Raw genomic sequence first — 13733 nt, forward strand, 5'->3', positions numbered from 1 at the left:
GTAGGGCTTTGAACTTAAATACGTAACGTCATGTAAATAATAAATACCTGGTATGTGTTTGTTTTACACATGTACATGTATTTATCATTGTCTTATTTTCGTTTTATGAACTTACCTTTACTGATATATTTGAATTGAGATATCTTATTTCACATATCGCCTTTTTACTTAAAGGGTTCTTCACTAAGACTTTTTAGATGGATATTTCAGGAAGTTTGATTTTGAATAAGTACTGTATTTATTGTTCCCTTGACATTTTACAGAATTTTAAATGGACTTAACCTCTCATTGACATTCATTTTCAGGTTATCATATCTCATAAATCTGTCATTTTTTCTTTATATTTCATTTGCACTCCGCCTAGTCAATTCAAATTGTAGAGAAATTCAACATGTATAGCCTTTTAGTTTTTTAATTCCAAAAGATTCTTAAGCGTTAATTACACATAACAAAACCGAACACCATACTTACTTTCATTTATTGAAAATGAATGATGATGTACATATCCCCTACCTTTCACAACAACACTAATTTTCACTTTGTTAAATTCTTTTTTGTAGAGTAAGTCTTTAAGAAATGGCTTCCTCTACTTATTCCTCCACAGAGGAGACAACAAACGCCAACAGAGCATGTCGTCTACTTTTGGGTCCATGTACAGACGAACTACGGGATGTTCTTCGTCATTGTGTACCACCACCAACATTTACCCACGTGCTCAGACAACATATAATAAATTTGCCGCGTTTGTCTGTTGCACAAAGAACCCTAATTTTCCCTATACATGGATATTATACGGGAAATTACAATGACATGGATATAACGCTGTTGTATACCCTATTACAAAACATATGTAGCATACCGCCCCACTCAAAAGGCTGGGGCAATGATCCTGACCCGTATGACGTATCAGTGTCTGCCAGTATCGAGAGAATTCGAATTGGTCGTAACGACTGCGTACACTCTCCGAGTCCTTCCCTTTCTAATACTGATTTCAATCGAATCTGGTCAAGTGTCAGGTCAGCTATCGTGGTTTTGGATTCTTTTCTTGGAAACAACAATCGATATGAAAACGAGGTTGACTTCCTACGTCAAGAGACAATGGATCCTATAAATGATCGTAATAACAGAGAGGAACTACTAAGACAGACAGCAGAGGATCAAACAACGCGGGACATGGTCGTTAATCTGGAAAGTATGATTTATTTACTCAAATTATGCACATTTTAGCATATGTTTCAAGGGATCTTATTCAATTTATAAATTCAAATAACGTTATCTCGATCATGCTTAATTTCATCCGGCTGAGGAATACAAAAAACATGGCAAATTAGTTTTTTCGTTTTATATCATTTTGATCAGTTAAAAAATTACAGAAAATTTAACAACTATAATTAAGTGGAACGTTAGATTTATGTCCAATGAATAAAAAGGTCTAAAAGATTCTAAATATGTAAACCGTATTTGACTCGTTTGTAGATGACATGTCAGAACTGAAGAAAACTGCCATTCCTGAAAATGTTAGAGGTATGGTAATCGCCTTATTCAACAATATGCTATTAAATTAATAAGCGTATCTTTGACTTGTTTGTAATTTAAATGAGAAAATATCATTTTAAGCTCTGCAGTTTATTTGAGACTAAAAGAAGACAGTTTGCGGTTTTTAGAGAAATTAAATTGAGTCGTGGTCCAATTTAAGATTCAAAGAACAATACTTTAAAAAAGTAATTATCATTGTTTACAATAGTGCCTTTTCGTTTCAGTTATTCTTGACAATAAAATCAAAAGATGGCGGGAGAATGACAAGTTATACGTTGAGACTCGTAGCTTTTCTTCAATGATGGAAAAAGTACGAGAAGAGTCCTACATAACGTTTGTTGGTGTCCCAGGTTCTGGAAAGTCGGGCACGGCCTGCCATATAGCTCTGAAGCTTCATGAAGAAGAAGACTATCAAATCGTACCGGTTACAGAGCTGAGAGACATGGTTCAGTATTGCGACCCCCACAACGCACAGGTGTTTATCATTGACGATGTGATAGGTGTGCTTGGAGTACAAAATGAAAAACTTAATCTTCTGGTAGATTACAAAGAGAAAATTGAGAATCCTATGATGAAGAAATCAAAAACTCTCATGACATGTCGCAAAACTGTGTACAATGAAGTTGTCAGTCGTACATGTGTTTCGTTTCTGAGAAAGGAAAATAATGTGATCGACCTTCAACATTCTGATCACTTGCTCTCGAATGAAGACAAGAAAAATCTGTTTCAGAAGTATGGACTGAACATATTCACAGAAATACTTACATATGAGTGGCTCAAAAATACATCTCAAATGTTTCCACTTTTGTGCAGACTTTATTCGAAAGGTGATACATTTCGGAAGAATGGTGTAGACTTTTTCTTCTTTCCATTTCGATGCATTCTCGAGGAATTGGACAAAATGCAGAGCGAAAATAAACTTCATTATGCAACATTAATATTATGTATGTTTAACAATAAAATACTTTCACGGGACATTTTTAAAAAGAATGATGTCATTTTCAGTGAAATTAAAAGAAACGTTTTGGAGAATTGCGAAGTAGAGAGTTGTACCGATACATTTAAATTTTTCAAAGCACTGGCAGCATTGGATGGAACATATACCTGTACCATACGAAATGGTGACGAGTTTACATTTTTTCATGATCGTTTATATGAACTAACTGCCTGCCACTACGGCAAGAAATTTCCGAATGAAATAGTAAAGTTCATGAGCAGTGATTTCATTGCTAATTTTGTTAAAACGATACAACAAACACAAGTCAGAGAAAGTCATGAGCATGCAAGTGGAGTTTCGAATGAAGATCTTTCTATAATTTTACCCTGTGAACTGTACCCAATGCTAGCCGAAAGGTTATATCGAGATGTGGAGGTGATGAAGCTCTATGATGTTTTTATGAACGGCCACTTAAATCACCCTGATGTATGTAAAGCCTTCATTGAAGTCTTGAGAGAAAAGCCTTATGAGGAGATAAATGCCTTGTTTCTGTCGATTCAGCAAGACGTAAGTGAAATTTTCCGTAAAGGAAGAAGTATGATTAAGGAAAGGATAAATGATGAAAAATAAGAGAGAAGGCGACAAACACTTTTAGTTGACGAGGGCACAACTCCTAATGTTCGAGTAATCAGCTGGGTGATATTCTATGGTCATCACCAAATATTGCAGTATATTGAAAAAAAGGCTAAGCTGAGAAACGAAATACAGCTAAATTTCTTCAAACATAGGTGTACCTGTTCAGAGAAACGTCAAGGAAAAAGCTACACTGACAAATCCGTTTGTTGTCAAGGATTATTCAGAGAGCAAAATAGGATGCTGGTACTCGGCTGTTATAGTGGGAATTTAGAATCTGTTAAAACTTTGTTAGAGCATGTAAGGAAAGAGAGCTTAGATGTTTCACCTGATTACATACATTTTCCCGATGGAATGGACACACCTTTAACGGCTGCCTGTTCGGGTATACACACCGATGTGGTAAAAGAGTTACTCAAATTTGGGGCTAATGTGAATAAAATGAATAGCATGGGTGATACACCAATAGTAACTGCCTGTTCGGAGGGTATTGACAAATTATTTTTTACCCTTATAAAAGAAAATGATTGCAATTCTTCTTGCTATCGAATCCATATCTTGAAAGTTCTAGGTGGGTTAACGAACTGTATCATTCTGAAATTAGAATGTATTCCTGGCATAATTGAAGAATTATTAGATACTCTTTTAAAAGCTGGGGCTGATATAAATTCTAAAGGTAAAAAGTATACACCACTAATAGCTCTTTGTAGATATGGAGATATAAATCTTGTGAAAAACTTGTTGCAAAAAGGTGCAGGTGTTAATATAACCTGCGCAGGTCAAAGTCCATTGACAACTGCTTGTAAGTCAGGTAGTGATGAACTTGTGAATGAGTTATTGAAACATGGGGCAGAATTAAAGTTAGATGATGTGTATCTTAAACCGCCTATGATAGCGTGTATACATGGTCATACAAATATCATTGAGATATTGTTAGAAGCTGGATGTGACATAAATATGCAAAATCGTATCGAAACACCTTTGTCAGTTGTCTGTGCCTATGGATATGTTAGTGTTGCCGAGTTTCTACTGAAAGCAGGAGCTGATGTAAATTTACCAGTTTTTTATTATACATCAAAGCGTGTTTTTACTACACCACTAAGAGAAGCTTATCGGAGTGGCAATTCGAAATTAATAGATACATTACTGAAATGGGGTGCCAAAGAAGATGGAGAAAACAAATCTACATTAAACGTTGCAGCTGAATGTGGCCATATAAAACTTGTAGAGGACATTTTAAGTTCAGAAATTACTATTAAAAACGAGGAAGGATACACAGCACTTGAAATGGCATGTATCAAAGGCCATGTAGATGTTGCAAAAAAACTTTTATTGAGATTTACAGACATTGCTGATAAAGACAAAATAAAATTACTCGAACATGCCTGTCAAGGAGGCCATTCAAAGGTAGTCAAAGAACTTTTAGAAGCTGGGGCGGATTACAAGCCACGGACAGATAACTTCTCCCCATTACTACTCGCTTGTCTCTTTGGTCATCGAGAGGTAGCAAAAGAACTGATTCATTTTGGGGCTGACGTCAATTTAATTGAACCTTATTCTGACTGTCATTCGATACCATTTATACTTGCTTGTAAATCAGGGCATTTCAACATGGTACAAGATTTGATTAAATTAGGAGCGGATGTAAATTTACAAAAGGGAACAGAAACACCAATGACAGCTCTGTTCCAAGGCATACGATGCACTTGCGAAGGCGAGAAAATGGAAGTAGAGTCCGACACATCTTTAGAAATACAATTGAAAGACCGGGAACCAACTGAAAAAATATTTTCTACGTTTCAGCAATTAATTCAATGTAAAGCTGACGTAACAATTTGTAATAAGTATGGCGAGTCTCCAATTTACCTTGCTCTTTTACGAAACAAGAAAAATTTATGTAAGCTTCTCCTAGAAACGGAAAATACAAATGCAAGACTTAAACTGAACAGACATCTTTTTGATGTTCTTGTTCAGATCCGACAGGCTGATGTGAAAGCTGATGATAAAGACGATATCATTACAAAAAGTAACAAAACATGGGTCTTAAATACATCGTCAGAATCATATCGCACTGTGTGCGACGATGGATGTGAATTTCTTAATCATCTGCTAATTGTATGTTTTAATGTAAACCAGTACGTACAGATTTGTTTTGATGATGACCTTGATGCCCATTATGCAGACGATGATGCAGGTGATGGTAATGATGATGATTTTTATATATGTGTCAAACCTCTCCTTTTTACCTTAATATCTATCCATTCAGCTGAAGTGTCTGAAAAAGTAAGATTATTACTTGATGCTGGAGCAAACGTCAACATCCGATTGCCCCAAACAAAGGACACCATTGCTTTCAACAGTGAAGACTGCCATCCTGTTCTAGACAGATATGGCATATCTCTTCTTGAAATGACAAGGCGAGCAAAGTTAACAGGAAATCGTTTACCTCCATCGGCTTGCGTCGATAGAGAAAAAGTTGCCCGGGATTATAATGATGTCATGTCTCAATTAAAGAGGCGTATTAGAAGAAATTCTTTTTAAAAAATATAACACTGTGTAAGTTTCCCGGTAACTTCAGACAATTCTGGTACAAACATGTTGTATTATAATAGATTATCCATTTTACTTACATGTATTTAAGCAGAAAAAGTTTTAGTAAACGCTTTCCAGTTTGTTTTAAATAATTAAAACATAAAGCTTTTGTTAAGAATTGATAGAGGTAATTGAATTATTGGTGACCGTTTTTATATTTTTCATAGATACAATAAAGCTTAATTATTGTTACATCACCATTTTGTGTTGTCAAAAACTGTTAAATCTCTAAATATGTACATCAATGGAATGCACATCCCTACAAATCACATCAAAAAATTGTTTCAAATGCATTACTTGCCCCTCAAACATTACCTCGGATTCAACGAAGGAATCATTGTAGCTCTCTACCTCTCTTAAAATGCCGTCCTAATGAACATTTTCGGAATCGCGTACACCTGACAACGTACTACGGACTGCGGACTTTTCAGGTGAGGGAACATGTCAAAAGCGTAACTTAAAGAATATACTAAGAACTATGTATTGCATTTCTTTTTAAAATTGATAATCGCAATTCCACTATATGTTCGATTAAGTTTATATAATTTTATTTTTATGAAACCTCTTGCAAACCTACAGTAGAGTATTTAAGTCTTCTGAACAATATTTTTTAGATAAACATGCATACTGCTAATTGTTTATCTAAATCCAAAAATATTATGTTTATTTTCGAAATTTCTCAATAACTTAACTTAAAAATATGATTAACATGATAAATTAATGATTATGTCTTTCACAGAATTCTATTTCCAATTGATAATGAGTATGTAACCAATAAGTTATTTAACTCATTCATAATTGAAAATCGTAATTATTTAAATGAGACACTTGTGAGGTTTAATCAAGTTAAGGCGAACAAAGCTCTTTTACTTTTATTCTCATGTAATGACCCAGATAAAGGTTAAATATATTTTATTTTAATCAATCAGATTCTGTCTCATCTGAGCTAACTCCAAGGGCCTTGAGAAGTTTTGGGATTTTTGTGGTAATGAACTTATTGTAAGCTTCCTGATTTTCACGCATTACACTGAGAAGTGGCCTTTTGGTAGCTTTGGTCTTGGTCTTGGTTGAAGAATTGGATGTTGGATGGTTGGAGGAAGAGCTAGATGGAAGAGATGCAGGGCGAGACATGGTAGTAGATGGTCGAGTTGAAGAACCAACAGAAGACACAGGCAATGATCGGAAAGATGCTGAAGGACCAGGACTAGAGGGGACAGGTGCAGACGCAGATTGGGCATTCGCACTGGCTGATTTAGAAGTACAAGGTACAGACTTTGATGGACCCACAGACAGTGTCTCATCTTCGTCGGACGACAGCTCTCCTGTAATTTGTGATCTCGGATCCAGTGATCCCGCCTGTTTCCCTTGATAGCATGTAGGTCGTGCTAGCTTCATTTCGATACTTCTAACCTTTTTTAACTCATTCCTGAAAAAAAATCTTAATATTATTCTGTTGTCTTTTATTTATTTCATTGTTTTTTTTTATTACTCAGTATTCAATTTTTTGAATAATGTTTCTCAATTTTATATTTTAATTAACTATAAGGTACTGGTATATGCAAGTGTCTCACCTTATTGTAATATTTTCTATGTCGCCATCTGACATAGAAAGCAGTTTTGAAAGTTTTGCAGACAGCCTGTCTTTAATTTGTTTTACTGATGATGCTTTGTACATATTTTGAGTTTCAGATGGGAGTTGGTGGATATTTTCAAGCATAGATTTACGAATTTGAATCCAGGCACACGGATGTACCTGGTAGCTCCTCAGCATTAGTATGATCTCCTGGTCGCAGAACTTTATAACACGCTTTCTTTTGACAAAAGCTTGATGTTCACAATATTCTGTAATACAAAAATATCATTAAAAAAATGAAAAAAATTTCATAATTTTTAAAAGTATATTAAGGTAGACAGTGAATTTCACCTGAATATGGTGCGTATGCATGTGTGTGTGTGTGTGTGGGGGGGGGGGGGGGGGGGGGTAGACTAAGATCACTAGATATTTATTTACAGAAAAAAACACGTATTAAAAAATGCACCCTCTTTTATTTAACCAGTTGGACTAAAATGAATAAAAAGAAGCATTTTAGAAAACGATTCGTATTAATCCAAAACTAATCAAGGAATTTTTTTTTTATCAAAGCGTTCTATTTCTGTGCGTGTGTACTATAAATATCTCAAATTAATTTCCATTCAATTTTAGTTTTTTTTAACAAAATTGAGGAAATTTGGTACAGAAGTTGATATAAAGTGATTTTAATCCCACCCCCGAAATGTTTAATGCATAAGACCTTAGAGTTACGGGCCTTTTGATTCCCGATATCACATCGAAATGCGAAAGCGACGTCAGTGTGAGTATTTTTCTGTAGTATGTGTAAATAATATTAACCAATGTTTACATTTTTTGCACAAGTTTAAAGTTTTGAATTTCTTTTAAAACGCAAGAAACAAAACATACACACATATATAAATAAATACCCCCCCCCCCCCCTAAAAATATATATGTACACATGTATTTATTAAACATGCAGGTATAATTACATAAAGAATTGCATAATGTATAGAGAATCATACTTCTTTGAGTTTAAACCGTAAGAGAAAACAGAGTTCAATAAAACTTACCATCTGGAATATCTGGTAGCTCATCCATTTTTTTTTTTTACAAAGTCCGTGCTCTCGGTTCAAAGTGAGCGCAATGAAAAAAAAGTAGCACAATAAACAAGACAAAAAGGCGCATGTCCAAGGTGGAAAAGAGAAAGTGCGGATCTATGTTTGTTTTAAAGAAGGAGTGGTGAAGTATATAGAAGAATCTGTAGAACTATTAAAATAACAAAATAAAACGTAATTAGTGTGTTGGGGGTGTAACGTTTAATACATGTATACTATCACGTAAAGAAACTCCGTAATTTCTGACTATTAAATTAAACAACACATACACTGCAATGATATAAAATCCATGAAAGACACACTATTTCATCATATTTTCATACAATATGGTTAGGAACCCCATCCCCACACAAAGATCCAAGAAATTAAACCATTTTGCAAATACGTACTTTTATCTTGATAACAATATGAACAAGCACACCTAATTGTATAAAAAAAAAATTAATTGATGTTAAAAATGTTGAAATTAAATTATTCTTAAAAGACAATCTATAGAAAACAGATTTAAGTGTCTTCACATCTTTTTATAAGTTCAACAATATTAGGGGGGGGGGGGTGAGTGTGTTTGTGTTTTTATTTTTTTTTTTGGGGGGGGGGTCGTAGAAAATAAATTGTTAGCATGTCAGTTTATTATTTTATAATTGATAGGTATGCATGTATCTTACGTTAAATGATTTAGGAAAAATGTATAATCAAGATAAGTAAAATACGACTCCTATATTGAGTTCTTTGGTCTTAAATCAATGTAGAACAAAAAACTAAGAAGGGTTTTCCTGCTTTTTTCCTTACTTTTCGTTAAATATATATATTTATTAATACTATTGCAGGAAAACATGGATTTAGATATTGTGGCGACAGCGATCCCAGCTTTTGCCTCAAGTCCCCCTGACATTCTGTTTATAAAAGAATTAATATCGATACTGATGTTGATCACAAAGCCCCCACCGGATCCATTGGTAGATGCTCGACATCGGTTATGTAATGGAGAAATAGGTGTATGGCAAGGAAGAAATGTTTTTGGCATTTTCTCAGAACACCCTTATGGTTTTTTTGAAATAACAGGAGAAAGTATTGAAACATTTTTAGACCTCATGCAAAAAATTACTAACGTGTTAGGTGCAAACATGAATGGACATAGTTTATCACCAAGAAACCGTACAATATTATTTATGATATGGTTGAGATGTTACCCATCGTACTATTTCTTGTCTCAACTTTTTGATGTAAGCATTACAACAATTCATGAGGAAATCAGTCAGTTAATGCACGTATTCCATCTTGTTGCAAAATCCTTCATCACCTGGCCTTCTATTGATGAATGGCGGAATATGATGCATGTGTGGCCAAAATTACCATGCGCAATCGGTGCAATCGACGGTACCTCAGTAGAGATATATTGCCCAAGAACTGAGCCACAACGATTGTATTATTCTGGTCACAGGAAATATCATGCATTACATGCACAGGTCATAATTGACAACTCCGGATTGATACGTCACATAGAAAGCGGCTTCCTTGGTCATCAAAATGATGCTCAACAATATTCTTTAATGTCAAATAAAATCGGGGCAGAGCTCCCTTTCCCAGTAGATTGTTTTATTTTAGGGGACAAAATATATCCTAATGGGTATCCAATCATCACTCCATATTCCCATCAACAAATAATTAACAGGAATCCTCAAGAGCAAAGAAAAAGACGGAAATTTAATAGACTTGTGTCGATGTATAGATCCCTCATCGAACGCTCGATCGGAAAATTAAAGAAATATAAAATTCTGAGTGGGATATGGCGTCATCCGAGGAGGAAGTTACCCATTGTTATAGACATTGTTACAGGACTTGTCTGTAGACAACACAATCTTTGATTTATACACATCACTACATTGAAGATGCTTGTACAATACCTACGCGTTTGTGTATATAATCTGATATACATATAGATATACATTTTATTTACTCAATAAACACAAATTAAGCTTATAATTATAATAATTCTTTTAAATCTGTTTCCAGGTTTAAATTGTGTCACATGCATGAAAAAAAATCCCAGAAAAATGAAAGTATGTACAGTAAAGTTAAGAAAGACTGAAAACGTATTTCTATACGTTCCCTGAAAGCGGTCTTTTGTTCGATAGTCCGCAGTCCGTAGTACGGTGTCAGGTGTACGCGATTCCGAAAATGTTCATTCGTGTGCCTAACAAAGATATCATTGCCGTCTAAATTTATTTATTTAAACGACCAACATTTGCTATTCAAAATTATTCACACTGTAAAAAATAACTAGTTAATGTCACGAAGAAAACTAGTAGATTCAGTGTCCATACAATCACTACCTTAGTAGTAGTTTTACCAGATATTGGTATATTTACTACATAAGATTAGTAAATTTAGAATTGATGAGTAACTTTCACTAGGTATTTAAGTATCTATACGACCCCCGCTCCACAACTCACTATCTTAACCAGTAAGCTGAAAGTTTACTAATCACGACCAACACTTTACGAAACACACTAGTTAAATTCATTAGGTTTTTCTTTCAGTGCAGAAAACTGAATCATCTCCAAAACTCGTTGATCCTGAGACTTTTTAATACCTTGAACACAGACCCAGGATGGATACTTCTGCTTTTCCTGTTTGGAGCATTATATACCAAACTGTTGGAGAAGTCACCTAACGCTGGAGCTAATGTACGGAGACCTATGACAGATTAGCTCTGCCTATCGTGATGCAACTTGGAAGATTTTTTTCTGATACCCTTATCATTCTTTCAAAATAAGTATGTTATATGCACTGAAAGAAAAACCTAGTGAATTTAGCTAGTGTGCCTCGTAAAGCGTTTGTCATGATTAGTAATCTTTCAGTTTACTGGCTAAGATAGTGAGTTTTGAAGCGGGAGACGTATAGATACTTACATACATAGTGAAAGTTACTTATCAATTCTAGCTTTACTAATCTTATGTAGTAAATATACCCAATACCTCGTAAAACTGCTTTGAAGGTAGTGATTGTATGGACAATAAATTTACTAGTCTCCTTAGTGACTTTAACTAGCTATTTTTGTTACAGTGTGGTTATTATTTCGTTTTGAATGTTGAAAAAAAATTCTTTGTGCAAAATGTTGTCATAAAAAGGGATAGTCCCATTTTACATAGTAAAGGTATAAAATGTTATTCCATTTGACAGTTGTGTGTAAGTCGGAATGTTTCGAAACGGTAAAAATGATTTACTGCTGTAGGATGCATGGGTCTGAAATAGATCATGTATATAAAATTAAATACTGCTAACAGTTGCATGTAAGTTTGAGCACTTAAGTATCACTGAGAATTGAAACTGTCTTAAAAATTGTGGGAGTGATATAACATAGAAGGTGTTTGTTGTACATCACTTTTGTTGATCGCCTTATAAAATGGACATTGAAATATTTGTTTTGTAAAATTCCACTTGAAGTAAATGTACTACATGTATACCATATTTCATATTTTGACAAAAAATAACGTTGTTGAAAATGTTTATAGCTCGGGAATATGGCAATCTTCACTGTTTAAATATAGAACCCATTATTGGAGTATGTTTTAAAGAATGACAGCTGAAAATAGCATTTTTTGATAAATAATTTTGTAGCTAAATGTATTCGCACTAAGCAGCATACATTAATTTACCTTATATAAATAGTTGTTATCACCCAACGATGTTTACATAAATCGCCAATTTTTGCCTGACGTCACGGCGTCAGGCAGTATAAGGATTGATATTTCCAAGATCCGAAAATGTGCGACCATATCTAAAGAGCTAGATTTTGTGCAAGCTGATTTACATTGGAATTCTTTACCTGCATTTTAAAAGAAACACTTTTCAGAAAAAAGAAACATATTACTGATGCGAAATACTGCAGTGTTTACTTCCTTTAATCTTTTTGCATGGAACAGATTTTTCCATATGATTTGCCGTTTCAACATGTCCGTGTATCCTTTTTTTTTGCATTTCTATACTACTGGATCAGTCCATTTATATTCTACGAAAGGGGTGAATCGCTCTTTTCGCGCCAAATATCACTAGTAAGCTACCTTGGATTGTTCTATTATATGAATGGGTGTGCTAACTTCCATGGAATTAAATAAAGTTTGTCCTTTTCACTTTCTTTTTATGCTTCAGAAATTCTATCTACAAGTTTTATACCATTCTTTAAAACAACATATCGTATACATCAGTATACATGGTATATGGACATGTAACACTAAAGAAATGATGTTTCTAATTTGTTTACCAATCCCGCGTTTGGTTTATTCCATAAATGGACGAGTCCAATAATAATAAACAACGCAGTTCAAGTCATCGTCTCCAGATGCATGATCTATTATATGTATTTGTTCAGATGCACACAATACAATTTCGTCAATAAGAAAGTAGTGAATTATCTTGGATATTTCTTTCTACAAAGCCTAACTATTGAATTTACTTATTTCATTCTCAATATATCATGTATTATATGACAGTGTCACCCACCACCCCTTTTAAGAACCAGAAGTCTCTGTCGAGACTGAAGCTCTACTGGTTTGTACTTATAATAAAGAAAGAGAAAAGTAGCAGTTGGGATATAAAACTTTACAAAAGCAATAAATAGAATAATGAGAAAAACCAATACACAGAATTATGTATCTTAGTGTAGTGTACTTGTGTGCCAAGTTATATTGAAATCAGACCAAAACTGTAGGAGGAGTAGCATTTTAAATGTATTTCAAAGAAATTTCTTTTTTAAGTAACAATGACAACACCGTTCTTTGAAATCAAAAAGCGATACACAGAATTATGTACCTTAGTGTAGTCTACTTGTGTGCCAAGTTATAATAAAATCAGACCAAAACTGTAGGAGGAGTAGCATTTTGAAAGTATTTTTTTAAATTCTATTTTTAGTAACAATGGCAACATCGTTCATTGTAATCCAAAACCGATAAAAAGAATTATGTATCTTGGTGTAGTCTACTTGTGTGCCAAGTTATATTGAAATCAGATTAAAACTGCAGGAGGAGTAGCATTTTGAATGATTTTCACAAAAAATTCTATTTTTAGTAACAACGGCAACACTGTTCATCGAAATCTAAAACCGATATACAGAATTATGCACCTTAGTGTAGTCTACTTGTGTGCCAAGTTATATTGAAATCAGACCAAAACTGTAGGAGGAGTAGCATTTTGAATGATTTTCACAAAAATTTATATTTTTAGTAACAACGGCCACACCGTTCATTGAAATCAAAAACCGATACACAGAATTATGTATCTTAGTGTAGTCTACTTATGTGCCAAGTTATATTGAAATCAGACCAAAACTGTAGGAGGAGCAGCATTTTGAATGATTTTCACAAAAATT

The 13733-nt window shown here is 34.1% G+C and overlaps 3 protein-coding genes across 3 annotated transcripts; 2 read left to right on the top strand and 1 right to left on the bottom strand.

Moving 5' to 3' along the window:
- The first annotated feature begins 564 nt into the window (after positions 1–564).
- Positions 565–3579, top strand: LOC134230502 (uncharacterized). Its single transcript, XM_062712340.1, has 3 exons — positions 565–1192; positions 1477–1524; positions 1761–3579. Exons 1-3 carry the CDS (start codon positions 577–579, stop codon positions 3101–3103), a joined length of 2007 nt encoding a protein of 668 aa, XP_062568324.1. The 5' UTR covers positions 565–576; the 3' UTR covers positions 3104–3579.
- Positions 3580–3703: 124 nt separating this feature from the next.
- LOC134230507 (ankyrin repeat domain-containing protein 17-like) lies at positions 3704–5647 on the top strand. The gene is made up of 2 exons (XM_062712344.1): positions 3704–3908; positions 3968–5647. The coding sequence occupies exon 2, from the start codon at positions 3995–3997 to the stop codon at positions 5645–5647; it is 1653 nt and encodes a 550-aa protein (XP_062568328.1). The 5' UTR covers positions 3704–3908; positions 3968–3994.
- A 972-nt stretch (positions 5648–6619) lies between these two features.
- On the bottom strand, positions 6620–8927 carry LOC134230508 (mucin-5AC-like). Its single transcript, XM_062712345.1, has 3 exons — positions 8321–8927; positions 7270–7540; positions 6620–7124 (listed from the first exon to the last, which is right to left on the bottom strand). The coding sequence occupies exons 1-3, from the start codon at positions 8346–8348 to the stop codon at positions 6620–6622; spliced, it is 804 nt and encodes a 267-aa protein (XP_062568329.1). The 5' UTR covers positions 8349–8927.
- Positions 8928–13733: the final 4806 nt, after the last annotated feature.

This window comes from Saccostrea cucullata, unplaced genomic scaffold, assembly GCF_032062105.1.
Source record: "Saccostrea cucullata isolate Sc308-1 unplaced genomic scaffold, CSIRO_AGI_Scuc_v1 ctg1655, whole genome shotgun sequence".
In the NCBI taxonomy this organism is placed as follows: Eukaryota; Metazoa; Mollusca; class Bivalvia; order Ostreida; family Ostreidae; genus Saccostrea; species Saccostrea cuccullata.

Bases quoted from the DNA above. Each gene is read 5' to 3' on its own strand.
- LOC134230502 (XM_062712340.1), top strand. From the start codon at position 577: ATGGCTTCCTCTACTTATTCCTCCACAGAGGAGACAACAAACGCCAAC. The intron at 1,193-1,476 runs GTATGATTTATT...ACTCGTTTGTAG, and splicing joins CATGGTCGTTAATCTGGAAA to ATGACATGTCAGAACTGAAG. The intron at 1,525-1,760 runs GTATGGTAATCG...TTTTCGTTTCAG, and splicing joins CATTCCTGAAAATGTTAGAG to TTATTCTTGACAATAAAATC.
- LOC134230507 (XM_062712344.1), top strand. From the start codon at position 3,995: ATGATAGCGTGTATACATGGTCATACAAATATCATTGAGATATTGTTA.
- LOC134230508 (XM_062712345.1), bottom strand. From the start codon at position 8,348: ATGGATGAGCTACCAGATATTCCAGATG. The intron at 7,541-8,320 runs GTAAGTTTTATT...TTTGTATTACAG, and splicing joins GCTACCAGATATTCCAGATG to AATATTGTGAACATCAAGCT. The intron at 7,125-7,269 runs GTGAGACACTTG...ATTTTTTTTCAG, and splicing joins ATAGAAAATATTACAATAAG to GAATGAGTTAAAAAAGGTTA.